General features: G+C 40.8%; 1 protein-coding gene across 3 annotated transcripts in view; it reads left to right on the top strand.

Annotated features, from left to right (window-relative positions):
- Positions 1-9,815: 9,815 nt before the first annotated feature.
- AK5 (adenylate kinase 5) overlaps positions 9,816-19,921 on the top strand; it is a 245,648-nt gene continuing 235,542 nt past the window's right edge. For 2 of the 3 annotated variants that reach the window (XM_066268868.1, XM_066268867.1), the window contains exons 1-2: positions 9,816-10,230; positions 14,526-14,712. In XM_066268868.1, coding sequence (XP_066124965.1) covers positions 10,171-10,230; positions 14,526-14,712 — 247 coding nt within the window. In that variant the 5' untranslated portion in view covers positions 9,816-10,170. The remainder of the gene's footprint in view (positions 10,231-14,525; positions 14,713-19,921) is intronic. The other variant, XM_066268866.1, reaches the window with a different exon arrangement.

Raw genomic sequence — 19,921 nt, 5'->3', positions numbered from 1 at the left:
TTTAGTATGATATTAGCTGATGGCTTGTCATATGTGGCCTTTATTATGTTGAGGTACTTTCCTTCAATTCTGATTTTATTGACTGTTTTAAATATAAAGCAGTGTTGTATCTTTATTAAATGCCTTTTCTGCATCTATTGATAAGATAATAATTTTTGTTCTTTGTTTTGTTGATGTGGTGTATTACATTGATCGATTTCTGTATGTTGAACCATCCTTGTGTTTCTGGAATGAATCCCACTTGATCATGGTGTATTATTATTATTTTTTTTTTATTTATTTATTTTTCATCTTTTCTGAAGCTGGAAACAGGGAGAGACAGTCAGACAGACTCCTGCATGCGCCCGACCGGGATCCACCCGGCACGCCCACCAGGGGGCGACGCTCTGCCCACCAGGGGGCGATGCTCTGCCCATCCTGGGCGTCGCCATGTTGCGACCCTCCTGGGTGTCGCCATATTGCGACCAGAGCCACTCTAGCGCCTGGGGCAGAGGCCACAGAGCCATCCCCAGTGCCCGGGCCATCTTTTGCTCCAATGGAGCCTTGGCTGCGGGAGGGGAAGAGAGAGACAGAGAGGAAGGCGCGGCGGAGGGGTGGAGAAGCAAATGGGCGCTTCTCCTATGTGCCCTGGCCGGGAATCGAACCCGGGTCCTCCGCACGCTAGGCCGACGCTCTACCGCTGAGCCAACCGGCCAGGGCCTGTATTATTTTTTTAATGTGTTATTGTATTCGATTTGCTAGTATTTTGTTTAGGATTTTTGCATCTGTATTCATTAAAAATATTGGTCTGTAGTTTTCTTTTTTTGTGTTGTTCTTACTAGGTTTTGATTTATGTTGGCCTCATAAAATATATTGGGGAGTATTGCTTCTTTTTCTATTTTTTGGAAGACTTTGAGAAACATAAGTACAAAATATTCTTTGAATGTTTGGTAAAATTCACCAGTGCAGTGTAGCTATCTGCTCCTGGACTTCTGTTTTGGGGAGGTTTTTGATAGTTATTTCTATTTCCTCCCTGCTTATAGGTCTATTTAGGTTTTCTACTTCTTTGTGACTCAATCTAGGAAGATTGTATAGTTCTAGGAATTAATCCATTGCCTCTAGGTTGTTGAATTTGGTGGCATATATTCTTTCATAATATTCTACTATGATTCTTTACATGTCTATAATGTTTGTGGTAATTTCTTTTTTTTCATTTTGGATTTTGTTTATATGAGTCCTTCCTCTTTTTTCCTTAGTGAGTCTAGCCAGTGGTTTGTCAATTTTATTGATCTTTTCAAAAAACTAGCTCTTTGTTTTATTAATTTTTCTATAATTTTTTTGTTCTCTATTTAATTTAGTTCTGCTCTAATTTTTACTATTTCTTTTCTTCTGCTAACTTTGGGTTGCCTTTGTTCTTCTTTTTCTAGTTCCTTAAAATTTGATATTAGGTTGTTGATTTGGGATCTCTCTTGTTTCTTCATATAAGCCTGTAATGATATAAACTTTCCTCTTATTATTGCTTTTGCTGCATCCCAGAAATTTTGATTATGTCATGTTGTCATTTTTGTTTGTCCATATATATCTTTTGATCTCTGCTTTTATTTCTTCTTTGATCCAATCATTTTTAGAAGTATGTTGTTTAATTTCCACATTTTTGTGGGTTTCTTTACTTCCTTTTTACAGTTAAATTCTAATCTCAAAGCCTTATGAACAAAAAATATATTTGTTATAATTTCAATCTCCATTAATTCATTGAACTTAGTTATGTGGCCCAACATGTGGTCTATCTAGCCTTGAGAATGTGTCATACACACTGGAGAAGAATGTATAACCTGACATTTGGGGGTAAAATGTCCTATAAATGTCTATTATGTCCATTTGGCTCAGAGTGTCATTTAAGGCCAATATTTCTTTATTGATTTTCTGTTTGGATGATCTACCTAAAGCCTTCAATGGTTTGTTGAAATCTCCAAGTATGATCACGCTTTTGTCTGCTTCTATTTTTAAATCGGTTAGTAGGTGTCTTATATATTTTGGTGCTCCCTGGTGGTGCATATAAATTAAGAAGTGTTATATCTTATTGATACAATGTTCCCTTTATCATTATGAAATGTCCATCTTTATCTTTGGTTATCTATGTTTCTTTAAGTCAGCATTGTCAGATATGAGTATGGCTACACCTACTTTTCTTTGGATATTATTTGCTTGGAGAATTATTTTCCAACCTTTCACATTAAATCTATTTTGTCCTTGTAGCTTAGATGTGTCTCTTGAAGGCAGCATATGGTTGGGTTTTGCTTTTTGATCCAATCTGCTACTCTGTGCCTCTTTATTGGTGAGTTCAGTCCATTTACATTTAGGGTCATTATAGACACTTGAAGATTTTCTATAGCCATTTTATGTTTTGTTTTCTGGTAGCTCTGTGTCTTGTTTGTTTCTTCTCTTTTTTGTTTCTGTCAGTTGTTTTTGTTTGGTGGTATTCCATAAGTCTTTCCCTTTTTTCTTCTTTTTTTAAGCTGTGTGTTTTAGTGGTGGCTCTTTTATGGGTGATTACCATTAGATTATTAAGTGAAAAATATCCATACATACAAGAGTCCTTTGTCTTATGAGTGCTTCTGCACTCCATCCTCCTTTGCTACTGTAGATTTTTATCCTTTCCCCTTTTATGTTATTGTTGTCATAGATTATCCTTGTTTTTATTGTGACCTTGTCGGAGTTTATACTTATAGTGTTGACTTGTTTTGTTCTTTTTTTTTTTTGTATTTTTCTGAAGCTGGAAATGGGGAGAAACAGTCAGACAGACTCCTGCATGCGCCTGACCGGGATCCACCCGGCACGCCCACCAGGGGCGACGCTCTGCCCACCAGGGGGTGATGCTCTGCCCCTCCGGGGGGTCGTTCTGCCGCGACCAGAGCCACTCTAGTGCCTGGGGCAGAGGCCAAGAAGCCATCCCCAGTGCCCGGGCCATCTTTGCTCCAATGGAGCCTTGACTGCGGGAGGGGAAGAGAGAGACAGAGAGAAAGGAGGGGGGGGTGGAGAAGCAAATGGGCACTTCTCCTATGTGCCTTGGCCGGGAATCGAACCCAGGTCCCCCGCACGCCAGGCCGACGCTCTACCACTGAGCCAACCAGCCAGGGCCTTGTTTGGTTCTTTATAGCTGGTCAAATAACCTCCTTGAGTATTTCCTGTAGTGGGGGTTTTCTTTGACAAATTCCCTCAGCTTCTGTGTGTGTGTAAAAGTGTTTATTTCTCCTTGATGTTTGAAGGATAACTTTAATGGATACAGTATTCTTGGCTGGTAATTTCTCTCTTTCACTATTTTGAATGTTTGGGTCCACTCTCTTCTGGCTTGTAAAGTTTCTGTTGAGAAGTCTGATAATAAATTAATGGGCTTTCCTTTATATTTTATGTTCCTCTTTTCCCTAACTGCCATGAGGATACTTTCTTTGTCATTGATTTTTGAGTTTTGTCTTTTGGCTTTCTTTTTTCAATTTAATCATTCTGGTGGGTATATGATCATATCACATAATTTAATTTACATATTCCTGATAATGAAATTATTGCCCTGTACATATTTATTAGCCATTTGAATTTAAATTTGTGAAATATTTCCTTGTCTTTTGTCCATTTTTCTATTATATTGTCTTTTTCTTATTGATTTGTAGAAGTTCTTTATATATTTGAGCTCTTTATTAGATATAGGTATGGCAAATATTTCCTCCTAGTCAACAGAGTGCATTTTCATTTAATGTAGTCTGATTTATAATTTATTCTTTTATTACAGATACCTTTAATGACACCTTTAATCTAAGAAATATTTGTCTACTCCTTGGACACAAATATGTTCTATGTTTTCCTCTAAAAGCTTTTACTATTTGTAATTAGATCTGAAATCCATCTGGAATTGATTCTTGTGTATATATCTCAGCCAATTTTATTGGTGTGATCTGTGATTTCTTCTCTAAAAGTAGAAAATAATGCCTTGTTCAAGTTATTGTGTGAATTAAATGAGACAATGTGGTAAAGTGCTTCATACCTTAGGCCTCATGATGTATGAGACACTGCACTGAGAACTATGGCAGAGACAGGGATAAATTCCTTCTAAAAGGTGCTGATAACTGTTTTAAGGCAGAATATGACAAATGCTACAATCGACTCGTAAACGAAAGCATAATCATGGGAGACCAACATATATAATGGGAGAAAAAAGTTATAAATAAAAGGACTCAAGTTAGGAGAGAAATGACAGAAGGTAGGACTTATCAAGGTAGATAAGAATTAAGTTATGATGGAATTTTTCAATATGTAATTTTAATTTAATAAGGCAAAATTAAGAATAAAAAATACAATTCCTTATTAGTGAGAGTGTAGTAAAACTGGAACTCTCAATCACTCAAAATTTTGCTTATGTCACTTTATTAATTTATTTATTTTTGTGGCAGAGACAAAGAGAGTCAGAGAGAGGGACAGATAGGGACAGACAGACAGGAAGGGGGAGAGATGAGAAACATTAATTCTTCATTGCCGCTCCTTAGTTGTTCATTGATTATTTCTCATATGTGCATTGACAGGTGGTGTTACAGCAAACCGAGTGACCCCTTGCTCAAGCCAGTGACCTTGGGCTCAAGCTGGTGAGCCTTGCTCAAACCAGATGAGCCTGCGCTGAAGCTGGCAACCTTGGGGTCTCGAACCTGAGTCCTCCACATCTCAGTCCGATGCTCTATCCACTGCGCCACCGCCTGGTCAGGCCTTATGTCACTTTATATCAATGGAATAAACCTTTCTGGAAATTTAACAAATAAATCAAGAACGATAAAATGCAATTTCCATTGTATTCAGTGACCCACTTTGGGAAATTTTTCTAAATAATAATTTAAAGTGTAAAAAAATATGCAGGGTTCTTCTCTGTGCATAAGTGCCAGAATTGCTTACAGTGGCATAACAGTGGAAGCAACCAAAACATGTAGCCATAGAGGAGAATGGTTAAGTTGCTATGTCACAGTTTCTCAGTGAACTCTCAGAAAGCCATTTTAAAAGGTTATTATGTAGAGTGTGCAAATGTGTGTAATTACATGTGCCATAATATTTCTGAAAAGCTGTATATCTGGAGGGTGGAGACTGAAATGGAAAACAGATAAAAAACAAATAATTTTTGGACAGTGAAGAAACATTGAAAGAAAGTCTATTTTTAAAACTTTCTAAGTGTTTTTTATCATATACTTATTGATATGAATCAAATATCTTTGTGTTCACACCATAACAGCCTTCCTCCACCTATCTACTTCTATCATATTATTAAAACATATTATTACGTTTATCTGTACTTAATTATTGTAAATCCATCTCTTTCTACTGGACAGTGAAGCCCTTGAGTCTTGTTCTTTGTATTCCTAGCTCCAAATATAGGCCTGGTACCTAAAAAGTTATTTCATAATTGTTTGATTAATTAATGTATTAGTTAATAAATAGATACATAAATAAGATTTTTTAAATCTTAGCTGTTCTCAGTATAGGTTATTACATATTTGGACATTTCCCAATGTTTTCAGATATTAAGGAAGAGTTTAAAATCTTTTACCTCTAACCCTCTTTACCTCAAGAATTCCTAGAGGTCTTTGAGATCCAGAATCCAAGAGTCTGGCCCAGCTACTCTGCCAGTGTGGGGAAACAGAGCATAGGGAAATTCTTCTTTTGCTAAAAAACTGTGTTAGACACCGTTATTTTAGGATGCATTTACCCCAGCTTTCACAGAGCAAGAAGTGTGTAGACTACACCCTGACAAAATGTTAAAGCCTGCCTGACCAGGCGGTTGTGCAGTGGATGGAGAATCAGCCTGGGATACTGGTGACCCAGGTTTGAGGCCCTAAGGTTGCTGGCTTGATCACAGGCTCACCAGCATAAGCACATGGTCTCCAGTTTGAGCATGGGATCATAGACATGACCCCATGGTCACTGGCTTGAGCCCAAAGGTTGCTGGCTTGAAGCCCAAGGTCATTGGCTTGACCAAGGGGTCACTGGTTCAGCTGGAGCCCCCTGGTCAAGGCACATATGAAAAAACAATCAATGACTAACTAAGGTGCTACAAATACGAGTTGATGCTTCTCATCTCTCTCCCTTCCTGTCTGTCTCTCTCTCACATCCATACAAAAAAGTAAAATCCTCAGAAAGACCTTTTAAAAAGGATGCATGTAAATAAGTGGCATATTTATCAGGAAAATACACATACATATGAAAGGATTTATATATTTGAGTAAACAAAATATTTTAAAATTTCCAAGAATAAAAATGACTCAGTATGTTGTCAACTACTGAGGGAAACAGAATAATGAGGAGGGTGATACTGGTTTTTTGCCCTCAGTGAGAAAAAGTTAACACTCAAGAATTCAATAAATAAGAATGTTGTGTTGTCTGTTCAACCTCTGAACCAAACCAAACTTTCAAACAGAAAAGGACCTTGAGCAATTTGAAAATCTACTGAGATAAATTTTTTCTTTTAAAAAATATTTATTCATTGATTTTTAGGAAAAGAAGAAGTGAAAGAGATTAGAGAGACAAGAACATCGACCTATTCTTGTATGTGCCCTGACCGGGGATCAAACCAGCAACCTCTGCACTTGTGACAGTGCTCTAACCAACCAAGCTATCCGGCCAGGGCTAAGATATACTTGTTCTTATACACATTTTGTTGTGCTTATGTTTCAAAAAACATACACAACCCAAATATGAAATGGTATCTCCTGAAAAAAAAGGAAAGAAGAAAATAGCAAAGGAAGAATGGAAGGACCCTTAGAAAACACTGAAAGGAACAAAGCAAATATTGTTGCAGGGCTTTGTAAACTTGAAAGGCATTATGATGATGATGTCCAAAAGGATGAGGATGCATAGGGTTTTGCAGTTGGGCTGACACTACAGTATTAATATTACCTTGAAATTAGACTCTCTGAGTCTGAGTTATTGTACTTATATAATGAGAATAATACATATCTTACAGATAAAGAATTAACTGTGGTATATATAAATATGTAATATACTTTATAAATTGTTTAAAAACAGGGTGTGACTTATGACAAACACTCAATATATTTTTACCTTGTACTGTGGCCAAACTTATGATCGTGTCATTACTATCAACTGCACTAGAGCCTATGGCGGATCCCATTAGGCTCCTTTCCTGGAGCAAGGAACTGCAGCATGATAAATATTTTGCACTTTACTGCTAAAATTTTCTATAGTTAATCTCGCCACAGTTAAATTATAGATGGCATAAATATCTGTTAGAAATGGATGAGGTTATCTATAAGCATAGGCTCCAGCCATCTGTGGGGTTTGGGAAGTGCTGTCCTGGGTATAGACCCTTGAGCCTTCTTTGTGTGGATGAGCAAATGGTCGCAACCACAGACACTTGATTAATAGAGACAGAGCAGGTTCAACCCTTTGTTAGGACATAGCTTGTATGTCAGCAGCAAGCTCTCTTTAGCAATCATCCAGAGAAACATTCCCACCAACAGCCTCTTCCTTAAGGATGTCTGGATCTTTGGGAAGTTCTAGTTATTGTCCCAATGGTTATTCCCATTCCCATTTCCTCTGCTATTTAGAGCAAACAAATCTGAACTCCCTGCCTCCTTGCTTCAAATCAACACTTACATCTGGTTGATTTTTATGATTAAATTAATCACTATCTGCTATGTTCTGGCTTAAGTCTTTGGGGGGAGGGTATTTTTAATAATTTGCCTTTCATTTATCTCTATGTGATGTTGCCTATGAATATTTTCACTTGATGATCATCCATCTGCACTTGTTACACACACTCCCCAGGGAAATGTCAGTTCCTGGACAGCAAGAATCATGTCTGTCTTAGTCACTCTCCCACTGTTGGAGCAGAAGAGATTCTATGTGAAGACACCAGACATGCAACAATCATCTCGATTTGTCAGCAAGCAAACAAGGGGCAAAGGGCCATGAATCCTTTATACGTATATCCATCCTTAGCACTTTATATCAGGGAATAATGGGCCAGCTTTCTCATAGCAAGGATATATTTGCTGTTCTTTGCCCTTTCTCTTTCTTCTCCTAACCATCAGCCTGGCTTGTAAGCATCATGTAGCCCTTCTCCACCAGGCCGCCACTCCCTTTGCAAAGTAATTATGAACATCTTGCCTCTTCTGCACATCTGAAACACACCAACAAGTACTGATTGTCAGTACATAAGGCTACCTGAAAACCCTGCCACATCTCCAGTTACTGTGTGTTTCAGGCTATCTACACTATTTAGTGCAATTAGGTCTTTCTTATCTTTCTCTTTATACAATCAAGGTGCTATCCTTGCTTGTCAATACTAAGGTGCATTTAGAATCATGTATCGGTTCAAGACACATTCCTCCCCCGGAGAGAGGATGTAAGCTGAGCTCTGCCAGATTCTTTTCTGTAAAGAATGACCTTGAAAGGTACTGCAGAAAGTGGCCTCTTCAGTCCTAGGTGCTTCACGTCAGCTGTTCCTGTTCACAAAGTAAACCTTCATGCCATGGGCGCGGGTTCTTTTCAAGCACTGTAGCGTAGGGAAGAGACAGTGCTTTCACTGTGACCATAAAAAAGAAATGAAAGCTGGGACTGTAAGTGATGTGGCATATTCTGAGGGCAGAAACCAATTTCCCTGGAACCGGAACACCTGCCTTCCTTAAGACTTACCATGTGACACATGGTTTCTCACACATTCTCAGAAAAACTTCACTTACTTTACAAAACTCAATTAATTATTGACTCTGCTCCCTTGGGTAAAACAACACCGCAGCTATAGAGGCTTGAGAAGCAGATGTTTGTTTGAGAAGAAATAGAACCAAGGAAAAATCTGCAAAGAGGAACTTGAAATGGACATTCAGACCCTGATTTTTGGAAACAGTTGCAGTGTTGCTTCTCCCTCTGGCCAGACCCCAGATGTCAGTTCCCAACAGGGACTCTTTTTCTCTCACAGACCCTTCCACGGAGTCAAGCCTTGTACACAGTTAAAAAATCATATTCACAGGGTGGCATGGACCATCTTTCAGTCAATGAAAAGATATCTTAAGAGAGGAAATGAGTCATCCTAGGCGGTTGGGGAAGAAAATGGTCTGTATAAGAAGATCCCTTCACCACATTGCTGCCTTCTTGCAGATACCCATCCTCACCTCGGGGTGCACTGACAGCCCACTGAGTGCATACTCTTCAGGTTTAATTAATGATGCCACCCACCCACCTACTAGTCACGGTTCCAACTTCAGCCATCTCTAGTTGTCCATTACCACCCACTTCTCTCCTCTACCTTCCCATTCCCCTTTATGGAGATAATTTACTACTTGGTTACTTACTAATACTTCTCTTAATGAAGATTTTGGGCTACTCTAAGGCCATCTACTGAAATTTGTCAGGATTTGTGACACTGACAGGAAAAAAATTCGAAACCAGTTAGCAGAACTTTCCTGAAGGATAGAAATACCCAAGAACTAACCCTTCCTCCTGACCCCCAGCTTCCTATTATGAAAGATCACAATCTTAGAAATAAATAACAAATTCTGTGACAATTAGGTTTCTTCCTGGGAGTTCCTTAGGGACGCGTGAGTAACGATGGGGTGTGGATGGGTTGTGTGAGGGGGTGTGGAGACAAAGGTCCTAAGAAGCGAAAAGGTCGCAAGTTCCTAAGAGCCCCCCACTCAGTTCCTGCGGACACCTGGTGTGAGGTTGCTGCCTCCCCAGGGCGGCAGGAAGGGGTGTGACCGCGAGCCCCCACCGCACGCGGGTGCCCACCCCCGCAGCCGGCGCCCGCGGCGCAGCGTGAATGACCGCAGTGGCAGACTGGGTTCGAGAAGGAGCAGAGCGCCGCGCGGAGCCAGAGAGGCGGCCGGGCTGCTACCTTGCCTCCGCCGCTCTGTCTTCCCTCCTCCACTCCCTCCGCCCCTCCTCTGGCAGCCGCGCTGCCTGGGAGCCCGGGAAGCCTCTGCTCCCAGCCCGCAGCCCGGGTGCGGGGGCGGCGGGACCGCGGGGACCACAGCCCCAGGGGAGAGGAAGAGGGGGTCCTGGCCTGGGAAGGCAGAGCTGAGCGTGTGCTTGCGCGTGACTGCGGGGTCTGCACGGTGCTCAGCGCGACCCGGCAAGCCCCAGCCCAGGTCACCGCATCCTGGGGGCCTCCCCGCCTGCGCCCAAGGCGCGCGCGGCACAGCCATGAACACCAACGATGCCAAGGAGTATCTGGCCCGGAGGGAAATCCCTCTGCTTTTCGAGGTAGGATGCTAAGGCTGACCGGGAAGCGGAGGATTGGGAGGACCGGGAGAGTGCATCTCGGGGTTCGGGGTGAGGAAGCCGCGCCCTGTCCCACCTTGTCGACGTGGGGCACAGAAGTGGAGGACTAGCAGAAGCTCGCCCGGGGCTAGCCGCCTTTCCTGGGGGGTGCCAGGGTCCTTATCCGGTGGCCGAGCTCAGAAGCCCGCATCTCCCAGATCAAGTTTCAGTCTTCCAGCGGGTTCTAGAAGCAGGGTGCACTGCTCGGAAGTGGACAGCCAGGGTGGGCTACAGGCAGTAGCTGGCCGCGCTCTCTGGAGACCAGGGCCCGGCCAGGTGTGTACACTGGCGCCCAGGAACGAGTTAGGGTTCGAAACTGTGGGGTCAAGAGCCCGAACCCCTCTGTGCGCTGAGGGTCGGGTTCCCCGCGGTGAAAGGGAAGTGTGGATAAAAGCAGCCCAGCCAGGGACAGCTTGGAGGAGAGGGATGAAGATGCAAAAGCAAATCCAAACCCGTGAATTGTAGGGCTACCTTCAGGGTGGCAGGCAGCCAGAGCTGCTCTGCGCTTTCGGTGAATGAACTCCTGAGCACGTTTCCTGTCGCCTTGGGAGGGAGAGTTCTCTTGGTCGCCTCCCCGGCCGCGGCTTTCGCCACTGTCCCCAACCCACCTAGAGAATGCGGGTCGTAGGGGGAGCGGCAAGGCGGGCGTGTCTCCTGTTGCTCTGTCTTTAGGCCGAATCACCGCAGCATCTGCACAGGGGCCGGGGCAGTGGGGGTCAGGGTCGGGGTGGGGGTACACTTGGAGAATGTGGAAGGGGAGGCTTGAGGAACTAAACGAACCTTGGTTAGGTCTGAACCACAGTCTCCGTCGCGGATCGTTTTTGCTTCCTTTTCCTTTTCTTCATATTTGAATTTGAAAATATTTGCTTAGGTTAAAAAAGAAGAATGGAACCAAGCCAGGCTTCATAGAGCAAGCCCGGAAAGGGGAAATTCATTCACTGAAAATCCTGCCTCCTATTTCTGAAAGATAATAACTATTGACTTAGTAAACCAAAGGTGATGAGTTGCCCTTTTCTGTTTAAAGGGATTTCTTGTGTTAAAAGAACTTTTAAAACACCACTTTGGAAAAGAATTTTGTCCTGGTTTTTCCGAATCATCTTTAAAATGGGCTGTCATAACAGTTATTTGTTTGTTTATTTATTTATTTATTTTTGGTTCATCTCTGTAAGCCATAGTTTTTAGGTCCATCTGAAGCCACTATTCCAGGTAAACCACTCACTTAGCACAAGCCTGGTATGTGAAGCCCAAAATCTAGTAAGTCTGTTACTCATCCTTGAAAATAATCAGGAGGTGTCCTATAATATAAGGACAGGTCTTGTACTTTTTTTTTTTTTTTTTTTTTTTTTTTACAGAGACAGAGAGCGAGTCAGAGAGAGGGATAGATAGAGACAGGAACGGAGAGAGATGAGAAGCATCAATCATCAGTTTTTCATTGCGACCCCTTAGTTGTTCATTGATTGCTTTCTCATATGTGCCTTGACCGTGGGCCTTCAGCAGACCGAGTAACCCCTTGCTCAAGCCAGTGACCTTGGGTCCAAGCTGGTGAGCTTTGCTCAAACCGGATGAGCCCGCACTCAAGCTGGCGATCTCGAGGTCTGGAACCTGGGTCCTCGGCATCCCAGTCCGACGCTGTATCCACTGCGCCACCGCCTGATCAGGCTGTAGGGTTCTTGTTAAAGAGTTTTTCTTTTTCTTTTTTTTAACTTTAAAAAAGTAAATATGGAGATGAAGAGTTGAAGGTTTTTGTCATATATTCTACCATTGAGATCAATTTTATTCCTACATTTATAAAAGAATAACTAGAAACATCTGCAGGAGACTCATCTGATGTAAAATGGTTTTTAATAGTACATCTTTTTCTTATAAATAAATGTGTGTACTGTTTTTCCTCTTTGGTGGAAAAGCACTTTTGGTGGAAGGTAACCACAGAGAATTTTAATAGTTCATGAAAATCTACACTGTGTATGCAAGTGAATTAGGGCAGGGGTGCTGTTGTTGTTTGGGCATTACGCTTTTTGTTGCTTGTCCTTTCTGCATATGAATGGGATGTTTTAAGATAGTGCACACCCAGAAAAGGAAGTAAACTCACGTAGGACAAATGCGGTCATACATTGTACTTAAATGCAGTCCTGGACAATAGAAGGTGGAAAGAGAACTGGTGACCTCCAAAAAATGTGTTGTGCACAGCAGTGAGAGAAGCCTGGCACTTCTCCATGTGATGAGTGTAGACAGCAAAACCAAATGCTTTGAGTTTCCTCAATGGATGTTCTGTCTCAAAACCACAATATAGGTATGCAGAGTTTCTAGGTACCAAAGTTCAACAATTAGGTATATATCAAACAATTAACTCAAAAAGACTGAGTAATAAAGCTTGCTGGTTATCTTGGATCTGCAATGGTAGCTAGCTACTAAAAGAAAGTATTTAAATTATCCATGAAGGAGTAGAACTCATTTCCCACCCCTTCTAAAATCAAACCCTTTGGGGAATCAGTTCTATTTAAAGAGGTTGGAAATATGTATTTTCTAGTATAAAAACAAAAAACAAAAAACACTTCATTGAGTATGTTTACCCATTATTTTAGGCAATAATAAGGATAAAAAATAAAAGACCAAATCTTGAATGATTCATATTGTAGTTGGATTATGCATGGGTCACAGATAATCTGGCATCTTTTTTTCATCCCATATCATATTTTTGTAAGACATAAAGAGAGAACTACATGGGTTTTTGAGTCAGAAACATTGAGTTGGAATCCTGGGCCTATGTGTTTCTATATGAGGAACCTTGATCAGTTTACTGAACTATCTGAGCCCTGATTTTCTAACCTACAAAATGAGAATAATAAGGCTGCATAAGGTTGAGAATGTATTGGATAAGCTAATGTGTGTCTGCCACAGAGTGAGCACTGCCACAGAGTTAACTATATTAACATAGTGGAATGTGGAAAGTTAAACGCAGTGTGTTTGTGTATGTGTGTGTGTGTGTGTCACAGATTTTGATACACAAACTGGATGTGGACACTGAAGTTAGTTTTTTCCCTCCATCTACAGTTGAACTTTTTTGATTGAGGACTGTAGCCCACACAATTTAGGGTTTCAGAGAACAAATGTACTTAGGAAGAACTGCTTATCATTTTGAGCAAATTTCACAAGAATAATTTGAAAATGGAACACTGTAATTAAGAAAAATGTAAGCCTTTCAAAAGGTGTTTGTTTTGTTCATTCATAATATACATTGGTCATAATAATCCCCAATGCTCTTTCCGTTAAATACTCTAAAGTCTAAAGGAAAGTATTTTGTACACCAGTCCAGTTCCCAGGAGTAAGCATTTTCAAATTTGTAGCATTTTTAGAAACTAATACATGTGATATACATCAGACACCAGGAACAGAAAAAGCAATACAGGATCATGCTTTTTTCCCCTTGTAATCTCAGTGGGTATTATAATAACTTATTATAAATCAAATAACACTTTTTTGAGTCTCAGACTTCATATTTTGAGTGAAATGTTTTTTCTAATTAGAAAACTGTTCAACATGTACCTACTGTGTGCTAAAGAAACAGTCAGAAGCTGAAGATTGGAAAATAAATAAGACCCGCAATGTGTTGTTGAAAAGTTTATAGTTTAAATAAGGAGACTGACATAAACCAATGATTTCAGTATAAATGACAGGCAAGATTTTTTTCTGGGTACCTGGGAATACAGAAAAATAATTCCACAGGCCAACCTGAGGGTTCAGGAGACATCTCACAATGATAATAGTATTAACTAAAACTACCAACAACATTTATTGAGCACTTACTATGTGCCAGGCACTTAATATGCGTTTATAAATATTAAGTTTTTAGTTCTTAAAAAAACCATCTTACATAGGTATTGTAACTCCCAATTTACCAGGAAGAAAATGAGGTGCGGAGACTTTAAGAATGGATAGAAATGAGAACAATAAGGACTGGAGCATTTTTACACACTGCACTTTCCCTCACTTTGACAAAACGGTTCCATTTTAAACGAAATAGTTGCTTGAATTGTTTAAAAAGCAAGGAATGCTGAACTAAATACTAATTGGTCAAGAATTTCAGGGCTTATCTTAATTAATCAGATTCTAATTTCAACTTTGTTTATTAAAAGACAAATGCAAAGAACAAAAACAAGCCAAAATTTAGAGGTGGGTCATACATTGTTTTAAGAAAGTTGGTTTTAAAATGTATGTGGGTACATTTTGTTGTGTTTCAGAGCCTTTTGAATGGATTGATGTGTTCTAAGCCTGAAGACCCCGTAGAGTACTTGGAAAGTTGTTTACAGAAAGTAAAGGAACTAGGAGGCTGTGACAAGGTGAAATGGGATACATTTGTCAGCCAGGAAAAGAAGACCTTACCTCCGCTCAATGGAGGACAGTCACGGAGATCTTTCCTGCGAACTGGTAATGTATATGCAGAATAATAGACAATTTTTAGTTATAGCAGTTCTCAATTAAAATATGCCGTATAGACTGTAGGCAATGATTTAATGTATTAGGTTTTTAAACTCTTGGAAGGATATTTGGCCTTGAAACATGATTCATCTCTTTCCGCTAATTCTAGTCACCTCTATGATAAGATAAACAAAATTGCATACTATTGTCCAGCACTTCACTATAAATGAAGTTTTCTATTACTGACTTCATTATTTTGTGAAATGAATTACATTAGCAAATTATGAATTGTTCTTAAAATTGCAAATAAGACTTTTCCAAATTAATGAGTAGATGACAGACAAAATTGATAGTTACTATCAGCTGGGAAAATATTTGATTTATTAATGTTTCCAAATTCAGAGTTCATATTAATACATCTGCATAAATGCATGTAAAGTTTATACTAGTTAATTTAACAAGGATTTATTAAGCAGTTGCTGAATACAATACATTGCATTAGGCATTTGAGTGCTATAATAGAAGTAAAAGACACGAAGATGTGTAAGAATTTTAGAAATGGTGCAAAACTAAGAAGTGGAGTTTGCCAGAGGAGATTTGTGGTATTCTGATAGCTTTCTGAAATATGTGCTTATTAAATTATGTGGTTCAGCATTAGCCAATCTGCCTTTGAGGCTCTAGATGAATTTGAGAAGTATAATAGTATAGTACATGCAAAATGGAATCAGTTCCTATCAAAATAAGCAAAATTGATTCTTTCCCAGTAGCCAAGATCATTATATTTTCCCAATTTAAGCCATTCTCAAAAACTGTACCATGAAGAGTTTCGCTATAAAAACAGAACTTGAAGTGGAGGTCATTCTATTTGCAATAAATACAAAGGGAAATAAATCTTAGTTTATCTTACTTGGTCATGACCCACTTAGATTTTATCTGAATGCAGTGTGGGGAAAAGTCAAATGTGTTAATTTTAAGAAACACGAGCAGAGAGGGAAAGCAGAAATAATACTTGCTCAGAAACATCTCCAGAGAGGAGAAGAATCCTTTCCTGTTGGTGCAGGAATCATAACTATGTAGGTGATTTGGGATTGGGAGCTCAAGATAGCACCTTTAGCCAATTACCGCTGCAGCACACCGTGTAGTAAGTTACTGCTTCAGAGAGCAAAATGATGTTTTCATGGATCTAAAGAGAGTTCATACACATTTCCAAAATGGCTAACTTACTTCCCAGGGTGTCATCATACTGGTAGAATCTGTCTCAATGTTAAATATATGCCCCATACCCTAGTTAAGTCAAGTGAGACAAATATGGGAACTGCTTTCTAAACCTTAAAGCACTAACAAACCTCAGGTATTACTGGATTTACTCTAAGGTGTTTTTATGTTTTTAAATTTAAATCTAAGAAGATTTGACATTGTCTTAGTTGAAAAGCTGCTCTCAGACTAGTTATATAAAGTGACGGTTTTGAAAGACAACGAAATCTGTCTCTATTTTATACTGTTACTTAGGTTGATTATACTTGGAAGCCAGACAGGCTAGTATGTAATAGAGAATGGTGGGGACTGTGGTCAAACTTGAGGGCAGAACTAGAGAGAACAGTCATTATCTAAAGGCAAGAAAAAGTTTTGGGGCAATGTCAAGCTAAACAAAGCACATTTATGGGCTCTACTGGGCTCGTGGGTGATCAGTTTGTAACTCCTGATCAGGCAGGAGAAGCTAAAACAGGAATGGGAAACATAGATTTAACTTTCATTAGAATTATAATTGTATATTTTAGTCTCCGTACCTGTAAATACTTTACCAAAATTCCCACTGAGAGACCTTTTAATTAATCATCAAATAGAACCTTTCAATCTACTGTGGTGACAAGAATGTTGTTTCACACTGTTCTTTTTTTACAGCATATTTTAAAAGACAGACAATGATTTGTTCATTACTAATAAAATATTATTTAATGAAATACTCTATACCTAGTGCTTGATAGGCTTTAGCTATAATTTATAGAATAGGTTTTAAATTTAACAAAATTGCTAACTTTACAGTAATTTAATTTTTTATTGATTGATATCAGAGAGAGAGACAAAAGGGGGAGAGAGAGGAAAAGAGAGAGAGAGAGAGTGAGAGAGAGTAATATTGATTTGTAGTTCTACTTATTCATGAATTCACTGGTTGATTCTTGTATGTACCCTGGCTGGGGATATAACCTGCAACTTTGGTGTATCTGGACAATGCTCTAACCAGCTGAGCTACCTGGCCAGGGCTGTAATTTAAAGCATTATGATTATTTCTAGGAATAAAAAGCGATTCGTGCATTCTTGGTAAAATATTGGCATAGCTATGCTAATATGTAATTATGAAAAATTATTCCATGAACTAAAACTTTTTAATCATTTAAGCAAAGTACTTTCCTAAGTAAAAATATGATAAAAGCAAGGATAAATTATTGGTTGACAATTCTCTAAGGCATTTTACTATAAATGTAAGATGAGCATGGATTTTTTTTTGTTTTTTTTTCTTTTTGTATTTTTCTGAAGTAAGAAGTGGGGAGACAGAGAGACAGACTCCTACATATGCCTGACTTGGATCCACCTGGCATGCCCACTAGGTGGCGATGCTCTGCCCATCTGAGGCATTGTTCCGTTGCAACTGGAGCCATGCTAGCACCTGAGGTGGAGACCATGGAGTCATCCTCAGCGCCTGGGCCAATTTTGCTCCAGTGGAGTCTTGGCTGCGGGAAGGGAAGGGAGAGGTAGAGATAAAGGATATGGGGAAGGTGGAAAAGTAGATGGGCACTTCTTCTGTGTGCCCTGGCTAGAAATCAAACCCAGGACTTCCACTCACAGGGCTGACGCTCTACCACTGAGCAAACTGACCAGGGCTTGTATTTTTTTGTTTTTGCTACATGTATACAATTGAACAAATAATTGCTAGAGAATAAGTATTCTAGTCTCATAGCTCCAAATGTATATAGAGCTTCTCTTCTAAACTATCTCATTGTCATCATGTACTCAACATAGCTAAAACCAAACATACAAGCATACCATATTTGATTCAAAACCACTCCTTCTTCTTTTCCTATTTTCATGAAGTCAGTTAAAATAGTCATTTACTGAGTACTATGTGTCAGACATTCTTTTAGAACTGAGCTTGTAGTCACTAAAAAAGAACAAACATGGCATCTGTCCCCATGGATCTTACAGTCTAGCAATAAAGGCAGGCATTAAAAAAATAATGAGAGACAAGATGGTGATGGAGTAGGTGGATGTACCAACTTCCACCTCCTAGAATCAAAGTGGATTACAAACTAATTTTAAGAACCATCATCTGGAAAAACCAACTTTGGACTAAACTAATAGGACTCTTCAGCCACAGAACACTGAAGAAGTCACACTGAGACTGGTAGGAAAAGCGGAAATGCAGAGAGAGTGGCCCAGCTCCCCAGAGCGAACGGCAGCCGGGAGAGACTCACATGGTAGGAAGTGAGTTTAGCAGAGAGGGGAGGGTCCTGAGTCCCAGGAACATAGCCCCAGCCTGCTGCCCCAGAACCTAGAAGAGGTGTATGGACAGTATTTAGCTGGAAACAAGACAGGATACTGTTTGTGAGAAAGAGACTGACTTCTCAGACCCAGGATTCTTCTTAAAGGGGCCGCGCAGAAAACCTTTCTCACAACCACTCACCAGAGGCTCCAGGGGACAGGGAGAGAGTAGAGAACTGGAGTAGCAGGAAGAGAGTGTAATCTAGGAGGCACAGGGAGAAACATTTTGAGGGACAGCCACCCTAACCCTGGGTCGAGTCACTCCCTGAATCTGAAGTGAATATTTCCCCCGGAAACAGCAATACCAGCAAAGGGAAGCAGGACACCAGCCAAACTAGCTCTCTTGCGGCACACAGAGCAGTGTTGCTTAGAAGGAGGGAGCTTTCGGGACTACAGTATTGAGTCTTAGGGTCTGAGCTGCAGCGCCCCCACACACACAGCTGAGGGCTCGCCTGAGGGCAGGTGACAGCGGGATGTGGAAGCGCGGCTCTATCGGCAAGGGCGGAAGCCAGCTGGCCACCACTGAGACCCAGGTGTGAGCTCAGTCTTGCCCGGCTGGGGATGAGGGGATGTGTGAAAGTGGTCAAGCCCAGCTGCAGGCTGCCTGCAATCCAGCCTGTGGGGGAAGGGCAGGAGCCCCAGAAGGGGTGGAGACCCGCCCTTGAGCAAAGGTGCAGGAGCACAGCCTGGTTCCACCCATGGAACCAAGGCTTGTGGCCTGACTTGGGAGCTGGCTCTTCCTGCTGGGGTGGAATCAAAAGCACAGAACAGGCAGAGTCCCGCTACAGAGTGTGGGCACGCAGTCTTGCCCAGCCTGTGGAGCCAAGGCTTGCAGCCATCCCATGAGCAGACTCCTCCTGCAAGGGCGGGGCAAAAGCCCAGAATCAGGTGGAGACCCGCAGCTGAGCAAAGGTGCTCAATCCTGCCCTCAGGGCAAGCATAACGCCACCCGTGGGGGCGGGGCGAAAGCCAAGGCCACGGAGACTTGTACACCCGAGCACATGATCACAGCCACTCCCATGAAGGAGAGGCGGAAACCACAGCAACAGCCCCAGTGGGCAGGCACTGGCAATGTCCATACCCAAACTTCCTAGGCAGCAACAGCAGAGGGGTGGCGGGCCTGCAGACAGACCATACCTAGGGAACACAGAGGCCACACCCAGTGGACTCCAGTGGCCAAAACCTTTTACACAGACAAAATGGGAAGGCAGAGAAATGCAACACAAATGAATCAAGAGAATTCCGCTGAAAAGGACCTGAATGAGTCAGATATAACCAAATTACCAGATGCAGAGTTTAAAATAACGATTGTTAGGATGCTCAAAGATATTAGAACAACAATAGATGGTCATTACGAACACTTAAAGAGATAGCAAATATAAAAAAGGACATTGAAATAATAAAAAAGAATCAGTCAGAAATGACAAATACAATATCAGAAATGAAGAACACAGTGGAAGGAATTAAAAGCAGGATGGATGAAGCAGAGAAATGAATCAGCAAGTTAGAGGACAAGATAAATAAAGGCATGGAAGCAGAGCAGAAAAAAGAAAAGAGACTCAAAAAGTCTGAGGAAACTCTAAGAGAGCTCTGTGACAACATGAAGAGAAATAACATCCGCATCATAGGGGTTCTTGAAGAAGAAGAGAAAGAACAAGGGATAGAGACTTTGTTCAAACAT

Source organism: Saccopteryx bilineata, chromosome 3 (assembly GCF_036850765.1).
Source record: "Saccopteryx bilineata isolate mSacBil1 chromosome 3, mSacBil1_pri_phased_curated, whole genome shotgun sequence".
Lineage (NCBI taxonomy): Eukaryota > Metazoa > Chordata > Mammalia > Chiroptera > Emballonuridae > Saccopteryx > Saccopteryx bilineata.
This window is presented reverse-complemented; position numbering and strand designations above follow the sequence as displayed.